The sequence below is a fragment of the Panthera onca genome, chromosome A3 (assembly GCF_046562875.1).
Source record: "Panthera onca isolate mPanOnc1 chromosome A3, mPanOnc1 haplotype 2, whole genome shotgun sequence".
NCBI lineage: Eukaryota > Metazoa > Chordata > Mammalia > Carnivora > Felidae > Panthera > Panthera onca.
The window spans coordinates 131,721,835-131,736,801 of NC_138341.1; the positions used below are offsets into that span (position 1 = coordinate 131,721,835).

Sequence of the window (14,967 nt, forward strand, 5' to 3'; positions counted from 1 at the left end):
AACTTATTCCACCCCTGTGGCTGGGGCCTGGCGATATCAGAGCCTTGCACGTGATTGGGCTGCTGTGATTGGTTCAGAGTGGCTGAACACACATTAGAAACTGAGCCAATCGCAGAGCTTTGCTAAATCAATCAAGAGAGAGGTCGGCCCTCTTTCCATTGGGTTTGAAGGTGTAGCTTCCAAGACCAGCACCATCTCTAGGGAAAAAAATCTGCTTGAAAAGGAAGCCAATAGGAAAGCAAAGTTGAGAGATGGAGAGAGAGAGAGAGAGAGAGAGAGAGAGAGAGAGAGAGAGAGGAAGAGTCTATAAGCTGATGGTATCACATATGTCCCTGGATCTAGCTGTTCCTGAAGCCCTTTTGAGCTTAAGCCAGCTTTGAGAGCGTTTCTTCCACTTACAACTCTTTTCTGGGTGATGCCTATTCTTTTCTTCCTGATTACGTCTATCGTGGTTTCTGGTGTGAAAGTGTGCTTTCACTTATAAAACAGTGGTGAAAGAAGAGGAGTGTTTTATTTTTAGTTTTGAATGTACAGCTTTCATGCTACAGAGAAATTTTTGCAATCCTGCTTGGTTCCTTATAATTCCGAGGGAGGAAGCTGTAAAATCCAAAATTCTAGCAAATGCTAGGTAAATTACAGATAACAAAATATCTGTGAAGTAGAAGCCTTTTTCCCATAGTTGGGGGCCACACAGATAAATTAAAACATGCCAGAGGCCTGGGGTAAGAATAATCACATGGAGACTTTACACCCCCATTGGGAAAGCGACATAAGAACTATTTTTCTAGTGTAAGAAAAACACCAGTTCAAGCAACGCCGGCTTTGATGTTGGGGAGAAAACTGGAGTTGGAGGGGATTGTGGCGACTTATCACATGCCCTGTTTAAAGGGGCAATGGCTGTTCCGACCCAGCCAGATGCTCTACAGGATTGCGGCCCTAGTGCTGTGAAATCTTGTATTTTTCACATGGAAACTTGAAAAGGAATTGTTTTAAATGCAAAATATGTCAAGTTTAAGATACTGACTTCAAGGCTTTAAGGCCCTGGGAATGCAAACTGGTGCAACCACTCTGGAAAACAGAATGGGGGGGTCCTCAAAAAATTAAAAATAGAACTACCCTACAACCCAGCAATTGCACTACTAGGCATTTATCCTCGGGATACAGGGGTGCCGTTTCCAAGGGACACATGAACCCCCATGTTTATAGCAGCACCATCAACAGTAGCCAAAGTATGGAAAGAGCCCAAATGTCCATCGATGGGTGAATGGACAAAGACGATGTGGGATATATATATATACAATGGAGTATTACTCGGCCATCAGAAAGAAGGAAATCTTGCCATTGGCAACTATGTGGATGGAACTGGAGGGTATTATGCTAAGTGAACTTATCAGAGAAAGACAAAAATCATATGACTTCACTCATATGAGGACTTCAAGATACAAAACAGATGAACCTAAGGGAAGGGAAACAAAAATACTATAAAAGCAGGGAGGGGGACAAAACATAAGAAACTCATAAATATGGAGAACCAACAGAGGGTTCCTGGAGGGAGTGTGGGAGGGGGGGATGGACTAAATGGGTCAGGGGCACTGAGGAATCTACTCCTGAAATCATTGTCGCACTACATGCTAACTAACTTGGATGTAAATTTTAAAAATAAATAAATTATTTAAAAGAAGTTTTAAAGCCCTGCTCACAGAAAACCACAGCCCCAGCACCCCCGGGGGCCGCATGGGACACACAGAATACACGCTCACAACTTATGATTTGTAAAAGTTACATATTGTCCCCCAGTTGAAAAGTTCTCGGACAAAGTTCCCCCTCAGTATCAAGTGTAGCCCTGAGAAATAAGCAAGAAGAGAGAAGGTTGCCCCGTCCCCAAAGGCTCCGTAGGTCGCAGCCCCGTGGAGGGCAGGATTCCTTGGAGAAAGGAAACACCCAGGGCATCCCAAAGATGCTGAGCGATTCCGTCAGACCCCACGTGCCAAAGTTGTAGCAAAAGTCAAGACACAGAGGTCCAAGGGCAACAAAGCCCCGAGAGCAGGTACCCTTGCACAAGGAGACAGAAACGCCCACCGTGATGCTCTTCAGAAAGGCCACAAGCCACTTGCACACCGCGTTGACAGTTTTTGTCGTATAGAAGATTTAAGATCCACTTATTGGCTAAGGGCTTAGCGTCTGCAGCCGAAAGCACACGGTGGGCTCTGGGTCCCTTCACACCCTTGCTGGGTGACCTGGAATGAATTGTTGGGTCTCTCAGCTTCCTCATCTGTGGGGCAGTCACAGAAGACATCGTACCTCATGGTGGCCTCATCGTACCTCATGGTGCGTACCCAGGCTGACTGAGAAGAGTCCGTCATCCCAACCCAACGTTGTCCACGGTGATCCTTCCTGACAGATTCTTTCCGTGTGGGTCCGAGAGCCGGGGGCAGACAAGGGACTCGGCAAATGTTTGTTGAATGGAGTGTCCCTGGGCCTCCCCAACCTCATCTCTAATCCCTTTTTCCTCTGTTCCTTCTGCTCTGACCACACGGTCTCCTCTTCTTCCGTGAACAAGCTTATTCTCAAAACGGGGGCCTCACGTTTGCTGTAATTCCTGCTCAGGACGTTTGCGGGGCTTGACGTGACAGCCACTTCTTTCCCGTCAAGTCTCAGCTTAGATGTCACCTCCCTGGGGCAGTGGCCCCTGTTTAGACAATCTACCCCTCTCTTACAAAACACGGCTGTGTTTCCTTCATGCTTGCATTAATCTTGGGGGTTTCTTGGCTCACTTGAGAACGTTCCGTCTGCCTCCCTCTGCTGGAAGGGGAGCTCTGGAGAACAGCACTCTTCTGTCCTCCATGGCTTTATCCCCAGCACCTCGTCTGACACACAGTAAGTCTCCACCAAAAAGGGTTGAATGGATGGCCGGCAACTTGCCTTCCAGATGTTTCTACACTATTTCGCTCGGCAAATCATTGCGGGGTGGGGAGTGAGAAGTGCCCACACGTCAATAGCTTTCACGGGACATTGATTTTTTTCAGGAGGGGCGCTTTCAGTGGATCAGGTCCATTTACCGCATAATTACACCACTGCTATTAGGGCTTAAATGTTCTTTTTAATGGCTTAGACACTAACTCCTGGAAATAACAGATGGCTGGTTCCTTACATTCAGAGTAAGCTAAGAATCTAAACTGTGCGATGATTGCTTCGTCATTAAATGTAGATGATTTAAAATCTTTGCTTGGGATTTGACTCTGTCTCAGGATGTATCACACAAATTATTCTCATCTGAGTCATCTTGAGTGTATCCTCTTGTAGAACTGAGTGACACTGGCTGGTAGTTGGGGGACAAGGTCATGGGAACATCCCGTTTGATTCAGACCCTGAGGCACACCTCAACTGGGAGTTGCCTTGGGCTCCTTTTCCTAGAATCATCACCCGAGACTTTTCATAACTCTGAGAGGACAATTCTGAAGGGAACAGAGAATGTTTCTTCCCATCCCCCAAATTAAACAAAGCATTTATCATTCTTTCAACGATCACACATCCGTCTCCTCAAGTCTGCATCCAAGACGATCGGCATAACTGTTTCACGTTCACATTCTAGACAAAAATGTACAATTATGTTTAAAACTTTCATATGGAATAAAGTACATGTATCGTGTTTCCAAGATAGTTAACTCGAGGAGTTTTGGGTTCCCAGTGGTCCGGAGAACACGTTTGGGGACAAGCACAGCAGGAAGTTGAAAAAGAAAAACAAATAATTTGAATGCAGCAAAAAGCAATATATTCCCTGTTGGAATATATAGGATAATCCAAGTATTATGGTCATGGAAATATAATGAATGGTAGTCACTGCTGTCCATTTGCGTGTGTGATAAGAACAAATACTGTAGGGTGGTAATTTCTTATCAGCGGCATAATAAGTAACAGTAACAAAACAATAGCAACTGCTATGGCTCCCCAGACTGAAGCCCTAACCCCCAGTGTGAAAGTATTTGGAGTAAGAAAGTAATTAAGGTTAACTGGGGTCAGAAGGATGGGGCCCTGATCAATAGGATTAGTGTCCCTATAAAAGCCACCACGTGAGGACATAGTGAGAAGGCGGCTGTCAGAAAGCCAGGAAGGAGCTCTCCTCACCAGGAACCAAACCATTGCTGGCATCCTGATCTTGGATTTTCCAGTCTCCAAGACTGTGAGAAAACAAATTTCCATTGTTAAACCACTCCATCTATGACAGTTGGTATGGCAGCCCGTGCTGATTCGCACGGCCACTAACATTCATCGCGTCCTCCGTGCTGGGACTTCCAGGTGCTTTACGTGCACTGACTCATCTAAGTATGACAGTGCCGTGAGGCAGCGCTTTTCCTAGCTCTGTGATATAGGTGAGGAAACTGAGGCACGGAGACATTGGGTAATTTGTTTTCAGTCACACAGGTAAAAGATAGCAAAGCCAGGGTTCAAACGCAGGCAATCTGAGCCAGCAGCTCTGCTCTTAACCAGTTCTCTGTGTTGCAAAAATTAGTTGAAGGATACTTGTTGAGATTTTCGTGGAGGTGTGTTTTTAAGTGAAGAAAGAGTGCAGGTTATAAAATAGGGTATGGAGCATGAGATGACCCCATTTAAAGAAATGAATATGTGGAGTTATCAACATGTCTTAGCTGTGTTTCTCTAGAGTGGAGAAAATAATGGAAAAAACCACACGATCCCATGTTTCTTCACTCGTTTTTCAAAGAAATAGCTCCTACTATATGCCAGGCACCACGCAGTGTGATGGAAAATTAGAAGAGGCCCCTCCCTTGCTCCAGACACAGAAAGAAAGGGGTAGAGGAGACGGATAACGAGTAGACAGATGACTTACTACAACGTGTCATAAATTCCACGAAGTAAAAGAACAAGACACAACAATGATGGGTGGAAATAGGACATCTCTTTGAGGAGGGGACATTCAGGACAAGACTTGAAGGATGGGAAGGGGTTTGCTCTGTGGAGAAGAGGTGGAAAAGTAAGTGTTAAATAAGAAATAGCTGAAAACTCGAGCCTGTTCGTGCATGTGTCTGTAGAGCCCAAGACAGTGCCTCACGTACAGCAAGCGCTCAACCTAGAGTCGGTAAATGAGCCGCCTTGTGGTTGAGAATTGCATTGGGAACTAGGCTAGAAAGAAGTAAGAGCATGCAGGCTAACCCCACCACCGAACAGAGTTGACAGGTCACTTACTTGACAGCTGGAGTCTTTCCCATTTATTTCTTCTGAGTGGGTGATCCCTTCATCCCCTTTCACTGACTAAAATAACAAACAGACAACGGCCTTTCAGCTACTACAAGCACAGCAACATGGACAAGGCAAGGGGAGTTCTGGAATGGCTGACCTCGGTCATTCATGATTGAGATGCAACGTCAACTTCTGCAGTTGGAAGACCAACTAGACCAACTGAGATGCGTGATTTCCATGTGGCTTCCAACCAGAGTCCGATTACATTCGAGTGTTGGCTTCCCCAAATCACAACAACAACGTAAGTCTTAAACCCTGGGGTTAGGGAATTCTGGGATAAATAAATGATGATCAGCGTGCTAATGTTGGAACCAGGAGGTGGCTGAATGTATTGAATGAATGAACAATTAAACCATTGGTAGGCTTTTCTTGGTAACACATAGGTGGTGATGTTTCCTTGTGTTTTTTCCTCTAGCAGAGACATGGGGCATGTGGAACACCCTCTTTTCCATTTTAGTGACCCCTGTGGCCTGTGGCATCAGTGACAGAGCTGGACGGGCTGAATTCATAGGTTTGGCTCCTTAAAACTGACTCTCGGCGAAAGGCTCTAAAAGCACGTTCCTGGGACCACAGCTTTCAGCATCACTTGGGAGTTTGTTAGACGTACCAATTCTTGAGAACCACTCCAGATCTACAGAGTCAGAAACTCTCAGGGCTGGGGCCGAGCCACCTGTACTTGACAAGCCCTTCAGGTGAGACACGTCTCAGTGTGAGCATCACTGCTTTCAGCTAACTGGTATAGACAAACGCCGACCAATACTGGGGACTGCAGGTTCAACTATGGACTCGGTGATGCTCTGTGCCCGATGCCCGATGCCCGATAAAGCACCTAAGAAATCCGGTAATGAACTGCTCCGCTCTTATCAACAATTTTGACTCAGGTTTCATTCCCACATTAAACCACTAAGTCATCGCTAATCATCTCCTCCTCCCCTGCTGGAGGGAGGGGGTGTAGGAAACAGGTTAAGCAATGGGGGGCAAACAGGAAGACTTCAGATCCCACTGTTAACTATCTTAGCTGTTCTGCCAGCAGATGGCAAGGATCCATAACACCTGCATCAGAGAACAGTTAACAACATCAAAGGCACTCAAATAATTTTTTGATCGATTAATATTATATGCCTCTGTCATCTGGGGTACGGTAGTCCTATTAGTAAAGATAATAAAAATTGTTATTTATGAAAGCTAACTTTTCCTGGAGTGCTTACTAAGGGTTAGGCGCTCCAGTGAGGCAGTAACCCACACTGGTTCATTTATTCATCATGCAGAGCCTCAAGATAGAGGAATAGTGTTCTTTTCCTCATTTTATAGTCAAGAAAATGGAAGCTCAGAGAAACTAGCATGGGTCACGGAACTAGCATGTTAGGGAGTCAGGATGTGACTCCGGGCAATCACTCTATTCCACCCTCTTAACTGCCTCCCCTATAAGGCAGGAGATACCATTCAATGAACCCATATGTATCAAGCGTCCACTATGAAGCTCCCCAATTTAGAAAAATGGCAGGAGCTTGGATAAGATGCGGGTTGACGAATCTCCAATAGGGAGGTCTGTGGGACGTGCCCACCCTCAGAGGTCAATCATGCTCATCTTTAAATATTACTTGGTACTGCTCTGATTCAGTAGTCCCACTAGGACCGTCAGTGGTTTCACACAGAATGGGAATTTCCAGGTCCTTTCCTACCTCAGAAACAACCTTTACAGAGCTTGGCATAGCATAGAACCTTGATGCGAGCTTTTTAATTGGTTAGGAATGGAAGCGATCTTTCTTCAGCCTGAACCCCTGGGATCTGGAAGTTCCAGATACTTTTCTTAGGGACATTACCTCATGGGCTTCACCAAGGTGTTCAACCCAAAGGCAAAGAAAGATCTGTTTGTCCTCTACATAAACTTTAGATCCTTGTAGATGGAAAGTGGGGTTTTTTTCTTCCTCTTGAGTCTTTTCCATTGCTCTACAAGGGCCAGTTTTGCTTGAGAACATGTAGAAAAAGAAATGGAGTCTCTTGCTTACAGTTTCTCTCCCTATAAACAGTTCAGTCAGCCTCCTCGCCCCATCCAAAGGTTTTACCGCTTTGGGATTTCCTTTGCCTCCAGAATTCAGGCCGTCATTAGGAGCCCTTCCTGCCCAAACACGTTCCCTGGCGTCCTTTGAAATATGGAGTCACAAATTCATTAGTTGGTCAGGTAATTCTGAATGGCAAAAACAGGCAGCCAAACACACAAAGTGGCTTTTTAAGCTAAACCTGAATGGACACTGGGAGGCACAGCCCTGGTGCCACCTTTCCTCCCTGAGAGAGACTCGTAACTTCTCTTCAGTGGCTTCAATTTGGTATCTGGTAGGTCCCCTGCCAGCTTAAGGTTTTGATCTGTTTTCTTTCCATCCCTTTCCTTGCTAACCTTTGGAGGAGAAATTGGATTGAATCAGGAAGCTTTCTTGGCAGCGGTGGGTCTAGGCAAGCGTCCTGAAAACAGCCCTTCAGGCTGCCAGGGAGATCATGGCAAAGAAGTTCAGTTTCTTAAAAAAAAAAAAAAAAGAAGGGAATACCTCAAGCTTTTCTATGGTTTTTCTGTTTTCTCTCATTTTGAGGCAGATAAAGCTGTATTAATCAAAGGTGACCGTATGGTGAGTTTAGACTAAGGGTCTTATTCGGTCCATTTGAGGTACTTTCAATAACAGCAGTTAAGAACAATTTCCTTCCTCCCTCCCTCCCTTCCTTCATTTTCTTTCTATCCCTCTTCTTTCCTCTTTGCTGAGTCCTCTTTCAGAGACCAATTCAAATAGTTCACTTTGGGCTTTGTAGTCCAAAGACCATAACCACAGACACTCATTTTCTCCAGCTGTCAAAAATAGAGCTACTGTTGAAAGGAACCCCACATTTTTTCAGGGACTATCTATCTAATACTTTAAAGAACAGTTTGAAGACCACCAACTAATTTCAGATATTTTCTAGTTCAGTACCGAGCAACTTTCTTCCAGAGCTTTATTTTTATTCATGAGAGCCAAAGTACAGCACCTTAGGGCATCCAGACTGCGGTGTTGAGATGGAATCTGGTTGTGACATCCAAGCTTTGCATAGTAATAAAGTCATTTTTATTTCTTTCACCGTGTCACGCATTCCTATAGCTTGATACTCTAAGGAACATTTGAGGCATCTCCAACATATATTACTTAGTCAAAATTCTAGTGGAAATGTTTGGTGGTCACTTCACATTTTTTTTGAAAGGAACACAAGTGTATTTTGATGGATCTCTAATCCCACTGAAGTTGAGATTTAAAAGAATTGGGAAGATGGGGCACCTGAGTGGCTTAGTTGATTAAGCGTCTGACTCTTGACTTCAGTTCAGGTCATGATCTCACCATTCATGAGTTCGAGCCCCGCATCGGCTCTTCACTGACAGTATGGAGCTTGGGCTTCTCTGTCTTCCTCTCTCTCTCTGCCCCTCCCCCATTCATGATTGATCTCTCTCTCGCAATCTCTCTCTCTCTCTCTCTCTCAAAAAAACAAAAAAACAAAAAACAAATAAACATTAAAAAAAAAGAATTGGGCAGATATTTTAATTTAGTGTGAGTCTATCAGCAAGACTGTTTACTAGCTCTGCCTCATTGGAACAAATCTAAGGAACTACACCGGCTAGAAATATCCAGAATCAACAAAGGCTATGCGTCCCAACCTTTGTGTTTTATCAAGATGCTCACTTGAAACGGAATTGGACAATAGGACAAAATTACACGGCCAAGGTAAATTCTCATTCTAATGACAAATATATTCAGAAAACGTACATCCGAGCTTTATGCAAATCATGTATTAATTCTCCCCTCTCTTGCCTTGTTGTAATTTCAGATAAGCCCAGCACAGAAAGATGTTTCCCCAGGAAACACTACTAGGAGAATCACAAAAACAGGGTGATGGTTGTTCTACCTCCTTTTACTCTCATAGAAAATCACTTTCCAGGAGCACAGGAAGCCGCAATAACATGAGTATAAGAGTAAGCTTTAGAATGAACAAAAACCTGAGTTTGAATTCTGGCTCTGCCATTTACCGGCTCTGTGACCCTGACCAGATCACTTAAAACACTCTGAGTCCTCATGCCCTTCTGAGCACAGAGGGGCAGGAATGTGTTGCACAGAGTTTTTACATTAATGAATGAGATAACGCAAGCAATGTGCTAGCATAGTGCCGGCCATGCTGCCTGCACGTGATACATAAACAGCAGCCATTCTTACTAATTATTATTATTAACCGAGAGTGCCAAATGGCCACAGAATCCCCTTTAAGGGTAGGAAGGAATGCCAGCTGCTGTGGAGACAGGAATTGCCCACACAAATGCTACTTTCAGAAACCTTTTCTTGAAGAGAAACTGCGTGTTCATAGTTCAATACTCAGGGAAGAATCTGAGATCAAGAACTTTAGCTAGGAGACTGCTGTTTTTGGTTTTTGTTTTTGTTTTTGTTTTGTTTTACAATTACCATCACAAACCATCCCCTTTTTCCTCCAGAGGGTACATTTCAACAGGCTTTACTAGATTTATAGATTGAATGTAAGCCAGAAAAGACCATTATTGCGTGGCTCTCTCCCCCTTCGGTCTTACATTTGCCCAATATTAAGGCTCATAGTCTTAATACAAAGACTTCTTACAAAACTAATGGTCTAAAGAAAGAGACAGGAGGAGGATTAAATGAAACAGCGTGTGATAATGGTTTGGAGGAGGAAAAGCACTTTTCCAGGACAGGGTGTTATTAATATTGACAAATTATAAATCTCTATCTCTGTATTTCTATCCACCACCTTTATGGTTTCATCTGCCTATGAGGTTTGTGGGCGCATGAATATAATTCTCCACCCACTCACTTTATAAAAATACATTGTCACTTCAAATACCCAATCTCTTGACATACAGTTGAATTAATACATATAAGGATCTTGTCCTATGTAGGGCACGACAGATGTCTTAGCTATTTCTTGCAAGTATTTTGAAAATCTGTAGGAGCCCATTGGATTTTCGTGAAGTGGCATATATCTACGTGTGTCAAATGCAGTGCAAGGACTTTATGTGACTCTGTTTATTTTCCCTGAAGTATACTTATTTGAAAAATGATATTCTCTTCATTTCTATTTTTACGAGAGGTTAATTTCCGGAAAGAAAAACATCTCTTAGAAGTGAACTGGGCAATGTGCTTAGTTTAAAAGAAATATGCAACCATGAGTCACATTGCCATGGGGCAGCAAATCAGTTTGACACATTCACTTATTTGGCTCAAAAAATAAAAAATAAAGAGCTCAGTGATGAGTCGGATGTTGTCTCTATTTTCAAGTCCTTACAGCAGGGTTTGGTTTGGATTTACTGCATAAATCCGCACTTCAGATTAGTTTGGAAGTCATGAAACGTTAGCTAAAAGTGTTTCCTGAAAACGATTGCTGAAGCCAACAGCCAAGATTGCATGCTGTGGGGATAATAACACAGAGGCATAAAGGTAAGTGTACAAGGATGTTCATGCAGGTCCGCAAAGCACCTTGATCGTGTGTGTGAGACACATGGTGTGTGCTCACTGCCTATGGCCTAGGATTAAAATAAACACCCGTTTTCCTTATTAGGCCTTATTCTCTATGAGGACAGGGGCCACGTCTATTTATGGTCACTGTTGTATCCCGGTGTCTAGAATGTAGGGGGTACTCAACAATTATTTGCTGAATAAATACATAAATGAAGTCCCACAAGTGGGAAACAAATCAAATGTCCATCAAGAGAGCAATGGTTAATCTGAGTACGATAAATCTAGACGATGGGATTCAGTGAAGTTGCTGTAAAGAACGAGGTGGCTTTACATTGGGGATGCAACCCCAAATACCCCGAGGGACAGGGACAGTGACATAAATGAGAGAACTGGGCTGGGTGTGACAAGAGGAAGTGATGGGGATGTGGTGAGCTGGAAAGCCATGTCTTCTGTGTATTTGAATTATTCACAATGATAATATATTGTTATAAGGAAAACAAAGCAGACTGCAAGACAAAAATCATTAGGATATCTGGAATTTTTAGGAAGAATCCCCCAAATCATGGAAGGTTTGGAGTTCAAACCTTAATAGAAGGGAAGAATGTTCAGGCTTCCAGACATAACTCTTTCTATGCATGGTAGATACTAAGAACAATGGACGTTATAAGACCTGATGCTATGAATCCACTGAGGGTTGCTGGGGAAAAATGTGTCTTCCTCTACTCCTATCCCTGTCCTAGGGAGAATTAATTAGAAAAGACTCTTTTGTTTCCAGTTTGTTCCCCTAACAGTTCAGAGGTACCCAGGTTGTATTGCTAGAAAATATCCCCGAGAAACCTCTAAAGGATAGCTCTGGAGGATGAATTTAAGTAATGTGAGACCTCATTAGAATTTAAGGATTTGTTTCGAACGGATGTAGTGAGTGGTTTAGATGTCTTTCATGCCTTATTTGGAATCTCTTGCATTTTCTTGTCTTTTAAGTAAAGAAGTCTCAGGTTGGTTATTTGGAAGAGAAAATCATGCTCTTTGCTATCGGGGAGGTGGGGGAGGGTATCTCTCAACTCCATCCAGAAATGGGAAAGTTGGATCGCTCTCAATGTTATGATGAGCTATTTGGGGATCCCATTTGTAATGTAGATGGGTTGCCAGAAACGGGCCAAATGTTCTTTTCTTTCCTGACATAGCATAAAAATTGGTTGAAAAATCTCAGATCTTGATCCCCATTTTTAGCGCCAAATTGCAGAGTAAATGACAAGGAATGTACATGGAGTCCCAGCCATACAGGCTGATTGCTACTTACTGTATACTTCCTACTCTCTGAGAATCCACTGATAAGAGAAAATGAATCCTGTCAACAATTTCTGGCAGGGTTCTCCTTAATATGCCTCAGCTCCCATTGGCATGGGTTTTGCGTTGTGCTGTGTGGTGCTGTGTTGTGTTGTGTTGTGTTGTGTTGTGGACCAGAAAGAACTTCTTAACAGGCTGAGCCTGTGAAACCAGAGAGTTGCTTTCTCAAAGGATTAAACTCCCAAAGACTCCTGAAAATAACGGCACACTATAATGAAATTCTTGTTTTTCATTAAAAGAGAATTAAACCAATGACCTTTTACATGGGTTTTTGTTTTTTGTCTTCCAACCAAGTTGGGTTTTGTTGCATTATATTATTTAAGTTCTTGGATGTTTAGTTATTTCATGTACATGACACTTCATAGACACCAAAACACGTCTGCCCACATTCTTTCCATTTTATACAAGCTAAAAGCACGGAACGAGTTGTACGTGCTCGCTATTAGAAATTATGTTGCCACTTTATAACTGGAACTATTTATAAATCGGCTTTGTCCACATTTGTGTGACTCACATGTCACTTTCAGAATTTTTCTAACGTCAACATGTAACTTGGCCTATTTATTACCTGGTCCTCTAAACAATGCCTTATGTTCTTTATGTAAATATACAGATTTTCAAAGGAAACAGCATGTCATTACCATAATGAGAAAAATAATATCATTTGCCATACACAGAAGGAAACTTTAAAAATAAATTAAATTAAAAGTGAACAACAATACTGACTTCCAGGTAGGTGCGGTTGGCTACCACAGCTCAGGACCCAAGGCCAGCTCTGTCTTTGTTAAAGAGGGAGTTGGCAGGAGTCAAGGAGAGATTAAGGAATATTAGCAATAACCTGAGACTTTCTCTGTGATGGAGTCAGAGGGATGAAAGGGAATTTTCAGATTCCACTTATATCCCATCTACACCACCCACAGTTGTGTCTCACCCCACCTACGATGCTCGGGTCCTTCGCTCTCGGAAGCTGATCTGGGTATTTCAGGTTTCCTGTGCTGGAAGCAGGTGGCTTACCATTTGTCTGAGAAACGCCATCAGGGAGGTTCTTGGTGGTCTGGGGTCGTCTCTTTTGAGTTTTACTTCTGTGGGTTCAGGTGTGGTATCTCCTTCCTCGTTGAGATCCACCGTTCGTAAGGCTGATTCTACTTCCTCGGACTTTACAACCTCTACTGGTGATTCACACACCACCTGGATTATTTTGCCAGGTAATAAGACAGTGAATAAAAAGACATTCCCCAAAAGAGGCTTTAGAAAGTGGGGTCCTGGTCCCCCCTTCTTCACAGAGTAGCTACAGGTTTGAGCCAATGATCATTTCTACGCAGGCACATCTTCCAGAAGTAATGCTCATGTCATATAGTGGGCTTTCTTTTTCTTTTATATTTATTTATTTTGAGAGAGAGAGAGAGAGAGAGAGAGAGAGAGAGAGAGAGAGAGGGAATGCCAGCAGGGGAAGGACAGAGAGAAGGAGAGAGAGAATCAAGCAGGCTCCTCCTTGCTGATAGCACAGAGCCAGACTCGGGCTCGATCTCATGAACCATGAGATCATGGCCTGAGCCGAAATCAAGAGTCAGATGTTCAACGTACTGAGCCACCCAGGTGCCGCCATATAATGTGCTGTCAAACAGCCAACTTCTAAAAAAATGCCAAATCCACTGACTTGGGAGTAGTGAGATTCCTCCTGCCTGAGGTTCAAGGCTTAGACAGAAAGCCCCTCTTGGGGACTGCCGTCCATCACATGCTCAACGCCCCTCCCTTCCAGGAGGCCCGCCTCTTTGGTCTGCCATCAAGGTGACTTACACCTAGCCTGTGTAAAAATCAGGAGTGAATTGTTTCCTTAAGGGTCCACCCTCAGAGACGGTGACCGTGACATCTCCCATCACGTGCCCTACATTTACCTGCAACTGTGGCGAATTCGTTGTCTCTGCGGAAAGGATAGGATGAAAGCCACACTGGATTGAACAGACTGGGCTTCCTCCTAAACTTACTTCCCACCCCACCCCAGGGCCGGTCATTTGCCATTGTTTCTTTACTGAAATTCATGCTTTCAGAAGAAAACCAAACTTGGCAAGAAAATCGGCCAAGTTCCTTACGGCCCCCAGCGAGGTACCTAGTGAGCTCAGTGCCCCCTGGATGTCCATGGGGGACAAGGGATGGCCAGCAACGTGGGGTTTGGATGGAAGATCCCATTCACCTGCACTCTGATTCCAAATTCCGTTTTTTGCATCGCCTCGCCCCATTTGTGCTGTGCCCCAGTCACATCTGGAACAGTTTCTGCTTTCACACTGATCCCTGCAACAGATTTAATTGGCCCTGAGAGGGCTTCATAATTTCTTTTTTGGTTTCCTCAGGCAGGGGCTGGCAAGCTACTCCCAAATCCAGCCCAGAGACTATTTTAGTACGGCCCCGAGCTACAAATGGATTTTACATTTTTAAGGGGTTGTAAAATGCTTTTTTAAAAGATGAAAAAGTAGACAACAGAGACCACATGTGGCCTGCAAAGTCTGCAATATTTACTGCCCGGCCCTTTGCACAACACGCTTGCCTTCCCCTGCCTCACAGACAGTTGCTCTAGAGCCAAAGTTATCTGTGCATTTGTCTTTGCTGGTGCCAGGCGCCGCCCCTTCCTCGGAATCTTGTTCTTGCTGTCAGGGAGTTGGGGGGAGGCAACTTAGGTATTTCTAGAAACACAGCATGCCGGTGGAGAAATCATCTTCCTTCCGTTCATCCAGAATATACCATTGGTTTGCCCGTGACCCCAGGGATCCAGACTGAGAAAGACCCTGAATTTCTGCACTGTCAACTGAAGCAGGGAGGTGCCCGTTAACCAATCAGCATGAGGAACCAGCCTGAAATATAGCAACTGAATCACAGC

The 14,967-nt window shown here is 43.9% G+C and overlaps 1 protein-coding gene across 12 annotated transcripts in view; it reads right to left on the minus strand.

Annotated features, from left to right (window-relative positions):
• Window positions 1-14,967, minus strand: part of BCAS1 (brain enriched myelin associated protein 1) — a 104,768-nt gene that overhangs the window by 11,952 nt on the left and 77,849 nt on the right. For 4 of the 12 annotated variants that reach the window (XM_078443935.2, XM_078443932.2, XM_078443937.2 and 1 more), the window contains 2 exons: window positions 13,110-13,283; window positions 5,203-5,268 (listed from right to left, as the gene is read on the minus strand). The exons of 4 other annotated variants lie outside the window; for them this stretch is intronic. In XM_078443935.2, coding sequence (XP_078300061.2) covers window positions 5,203-5,268; window positions 13,110-13,283 — 240 coding nt within the window. The remainder of the gene's footprint in view (window positions 1-5,202; window positions 5,269-13,109; window positions 13,284-14,967) is intronic. 4 more of the 12 variants (XM_078443934.2, XM_078443940.2, XM_078443936.2 and 1 more) reach the window with 2 other exon arrangements.